General features: G+C 33.7%; 1 protein-coding gene across 1 annotated transcript in view; it reads left to right on the top strand.

The window, feature by feature from the left end:
* LOC108766946 (protein bark beetle) overlaps positions 1–4,270 on the top strand; it is a 9,442-nt gene extending 5,172 nt beyond the window's left edge. Inside the window, exons 6-7 of the mRNA XM_018516538.1 lie at positions 662–909; positions 2,700–4,270. Of these exons, the coding sequence (XP_018372040.1) occupies positions 662–909; positions 2,700–3,521 (1,070 nt within the window). The 3' untranslated portion in view covers positions 3,522–4,270. The remainder of the gene's footprint in view (positions 1–661; positions 910–2,699) is intronic.
* Positions 4,271–5,063: the final 793 nt, after the last annotated feature.

Here is a 5,063-nt window from a genome sequence, read left to right on the forward strand (position 1 = left end):
ATCGATGGCACCATCTTATGTCCCCCTTCGAGTCAAACAACTTTTGTCTGAAACATTTTTGTCTACTGGGTTTAGTTTTCGAGATATTTGGCTGGATCATTTAAAATGGGACACCCTGTATATATATATTGCGAAAAATTAATTCTCCTAAGAATACCAGATCTCCGAATTAATTTTTAAACAGAGTTATATTTTTAAAAAACACACAATTCATTTACTTTCACCTAGGAGTCCAATTTTTGAGGCTTTTACGAACAAAATATTACATCGTATATTTTAACCCAGATAGTTTTTTTACTTACAAGAAATACAACTTCGTCACGTCCATCTGTTGGTAGGGTACGTACTACTCATGAGTGAGTAAGTTTTTTTATATAAGTAAAAAAACTATCTAGGTTAAAATATACGACGTAATATTTTGAGCGAGTTTAATAGTACATACAAAAAATGTTCTTATAATATTCTGAATATTTCATTATCATTTGAGCATTCTGTGAACATTCTTCTACTATACCAGAAAACTATATATGAATATACGGAACATTTAAAATACAAGTCGAGCATTTTATGAATATTTAGCGTTTATATAGCTGGGCGATAATAAAATAAAAAGAAATATATAAGCAAAACAATGATAAAAAATCATTCCATCTTTTAACAGATCCCAGAGTCAACATCGATCCTCTGTCTTGGAGGAAAGATATCGTTGCGGTGGGTGTTTTGGGAGCTGTTGGCGTTGCACTCGCATTGCTAACTGCAGCGATCGTATTGTGGGCGTCCAAGTCGAAGAAGCGTAAGCTTGAGAGACTGAAGCGACGTAACTCCATCAGGCAATCCCTACATTCCCTGCGATCGGTCGGCTCCACGTCCGGCTTCACGGAACTCGCTTATCGTCGAAAGCCTATCGCGGTAAATACCCAGCAAACCAATATGTAATTGTAATATAACTTACGAGGCGCATTTGGAGAACAATGTTATATTTTATGGGTATGTATACACGATATAAATATTACATAACTTTTAGAGTACTTTAGAACGACAAAGATATATTGCATTGTTATATATATAATTCACAACTGTTACGTAAAAACGTATTATTACATACACATATATTGAAATACATAACATAAATATAATAGATGTTATCTTTTAAATATATTTAACGGTGCGCGCTATGCCTTTAAGTAATTTAACATAAAATTTAGTTTTATTTATTTTATTACGTATACTCTATATATTTTTGCAGTGCGGTTTTTACGTATGAAAATATTTATAATAAATTATTCTACCTACTCATATTTCATTTCAAAATATTTAAGTATTATGATTGTAAATATAATAGTTACCAACAACAAATATTTATATTTTGAATTAAAATATAAGTAAATAGAATTTGTTTATTTTTAAACGAATATGTATATTGCATTATATAGACAACATATATATATTGGTGTTATATATCACAAGATATAGCAAAATATGTAACATATATATTGTTATATTACCGCAATATATCAGTGAAAGATAACTATACATAACATAGTACGTTCCAAAGTTGTTATGTATAGTTATATTTCACTGATATATTGCAGTAATGTATATGTTACATATTTTTCCAATATCTATATTATGTCTATATAATGCAATATATATATTCGTTTAAAAATAAACAAATTCTATTTACTTATATTTTATTTTAAAATATAAATATTTATTGTTGGTAGCTATTACCATATTGTTGGTACATTTATAACTATAATACTTTTATAATATTTTGAAATGAAATATGAGTAGGTAGAATAATTTATTATAAATATTTTTATTACGTAAAAATCGCACTGCAATAATATATAGAGTGTATGTATATACTCGTATATAAAATAAATAAAACTAAATTTTATGTTAAATTGCTTAAAGGTATAGCGCGCACTGTTGAATATATTAATAATTAAAAATAACTGTTATATTTATGTTATGTATTTCAATATATATATATGTGATAATACGTTTTTATGTAACAGTTGTGAATTATATATGTAACAAAGCTATATATCTTTGTTCTTCTAAAGTACTCTAAGAGTTATGTAATATTTATATCTCATACACACACCCATAAAATATAACATTGTTCTCCAAATGCGCCTCGCATGTAAATTATATTACAGTTACATATTGGTTTGCTGGGATATGATATTACATATACGTCTATGTTACATGTTTTGGTTTGTTGGGTATGGATTGTGATCAGCGTGATAGTTCACCCGAGCAAATAAATGCAAATGGTTTTTAAAATTAACGTGCATAATAGAGATGTATAAACTACATTAATTAAAAACTTTAAATGTGTAAATGGTCTAATCTAGCTTTAAAGAAATTAAGAAAATTAGTACTCTTAGTTTAAAAAAAATTTTATAATATTTTTAAGAACTTGTCACATTTTAATTAATGAATTTTCTGGAAAAAATACTTTAAACTTTTTCAGATTTTATAAAATTTCTTTAGAAATTATAAAGTGAGAAATCTTAGAAGATTTCAAAATTTACATATATGAAGAAATTTTTTAAACAATTGTACAGGAATTCTGAAAAATTTGAAATTTTCATAAAAGTTCTGAAAAATTATATGAAGAATTCTAAGAAAAATTTTTAAGCGGGACATCTCTAAATAATATTTAAATAATCTTTTTTCACATATTTCAGACCAAACATTCCACGGATACGCTGAACTCAAATTACAAGCGCATGCTGAACGGTGGCAGTCTAGACTCAATGGACAAGTCACAACTGAACTCCTCAATAGAGGATAATCAGAGTTATGATGTGTACGAAGCTCATAACCCGCGATATTCGCCGAGCACGAGCGATTTCAAGAATACGGTGCAGAAGTACGGTGCAGCACAAAGTGTCGATAATCCGGTCTTTGACCTGGCATACCGTAATGAGGGCTTCCGCAATCATTCTACTTTTGCGGTAAGGAACGGTACTACCGACGGCGCTGTCGCCGCCGCCGCTTCTAACTGGTCATCACCGCCAAACATACAGTCGACATCAGTTGATGAAAGTCCCACAGTGTATGCCAACAATGAGAGCTCGTCGTATCTCAACAATACATCTACGCTGCCGTTGCATTCCAGTATCGCGCTCACCGATTCCATGATCGAATTGAAACGCGATATTGAGACATCATCAGGCGTTTACGATCCTATGGATTACTTAAAGCCCCCTTACGACTCGACTACGTTAACTCCGAGTCAGGCATCCGAGCCCGTTCCGGAATACGCGTCGGACTTTCAACCACCGGTACCGCCACATCCCTATCATTATGAAGCCGAGAGCAGACCTAAGAGCGAGGCGCTGTTAGAGACCAACTTCGACACGGGTGAAGAGAAGCCGCTACGCTCGAAGAGCGAAGTCTTGCTCGAGACCAATCTGGACGCGTTCCTAGTCAATGAGCCCACGGAACTCACGCAGCTATCGGCAGCCACACGAAGCAAGAGTCAACCATTAGAAACGGCAATGTAGGTTTTTGAGACGTCGGCGACTCTTAGACCAGCATTCCAATTCGGGCATATCCGAAGTGTATGCCAAATGTCTTCTAGCGACAAGCACTGCCAGCTATTTCACAATAAAAGATTTTCAGTCGTTTATAACAATACGCTGCCGACTTCCAACTCGTGCCATTCCCAATGGTCGTGAACTGAATATTGGAATATACACGCATAGTAAATCCCTGTTGAAATGACCGGGAATGGAACGGATATTCATTGTTAGATACAGAAATTGATTAAGAGTTTTATTACATTATGAAAAACTCTGCAGTAAATTATAATTTGATATGTTAAAAAACATTACGATAATTATTTGTAACACGCATGTATGCTGGATTGATATAGAGCGTTTTCTAACAAGAGATACAGTTGACACTATAACACAATGAATGCATCTTTGCCAATGTTAAACAAGGATGAAATGATTCACTGTGTTACACTTTTGCTAGAAAATGTCCATAATCAGTAAACATGCGAGTTTTGCATGAATTCACCGAATCCGCGCTTGGGATGAATGCATACTCTCTAAATCTCGTAGAGTGGACTTATATATCATTAATATTAAAGTAATTAAAGTAATTGCAATAGTCACTACAAGAGAGAATTGTCACTTAATTTCAGTAAACGCAGGCACTCATAAGCTAGGAGTAAATTTTTCACTCAAATGTTTAGAATGGCTATACGTGGCGCGGCCTATGCGTGATTTTTATTTTAATAATTTATTTCACTATAAAGGTTATGCGTTTCGCGGGTTTCCTCCGTATCCAGATCTATTTTGGAGATGCCAACGTTTCGTAAACCTTGCAGTCCACTTCATCAGGGCGAGGGGCAAAAAAGGAACCTGGAGGAACAGGCTGCCCCTCACCCTGATGAAGTGGACTGCAAGGTTCACGAAACGTTGGCATCTCAAGAATGGATCTGGACACGGAGGAAAGCCGCGAAACGCATAATCTTTATACAGAAAACACCCGTGGAAGCCTCAAGAATGTTAATTTATTTCACTTTAATTTAGAGCAAAGAGCGTTTCGCAAAGCTCTCAACAGATGTAGATGTCTTCTCGTAAGAAAGATTTGACGCCACATCCGTATAGAAAGCGGGAATAATCAATTTTGTGCATTTCTCTGCACATTATGGCGACAATTTCTTTTTTTAGGGCGACTAAATCAATCGAACCTTGTAAGAACGTAAAGAAGGTGGGCGAATTAAAAACGACAAACATAAGAATAATATTTGTTGAACATTAATTTTTTTAAATGTATACATGCTGATCTATATACGTCATTCTTCTATATAGGAATTTACTCCAATTTATAGAATGCAATTTATCTATTAATTAGAGTAGCAAATCAGTCGATGTGCACGGACTCAATTTTCACTTCGTTACACATTACATTTCACTCATTTGGAGTGATATTTCGCTCTTCGAGTTTTACAGAGATACAATACTGTGTAAGATTTTCACGGAAATCGCCCGTCAAGATTTGGGCTTAACAGACAGTGTTCATATACGTACAAT

The sequence above is a fragment of the Trachymyrmex cornetzi genome, unplaced genomic scaffold, assembly GCF_001594075.2.
Source record: "Trachymyrmex cornetzi isolate Tcor2-1 unplaced genomic scaffold, Tcor1.1 scaffold12, whole genome shotgun sequence".
NCBI lineage: Eukaryota > Metazoa > Arthropoda > Insecta > Hymenoptera > Formicidae > Trachymyrmex > Trachymyrmex cornetzi.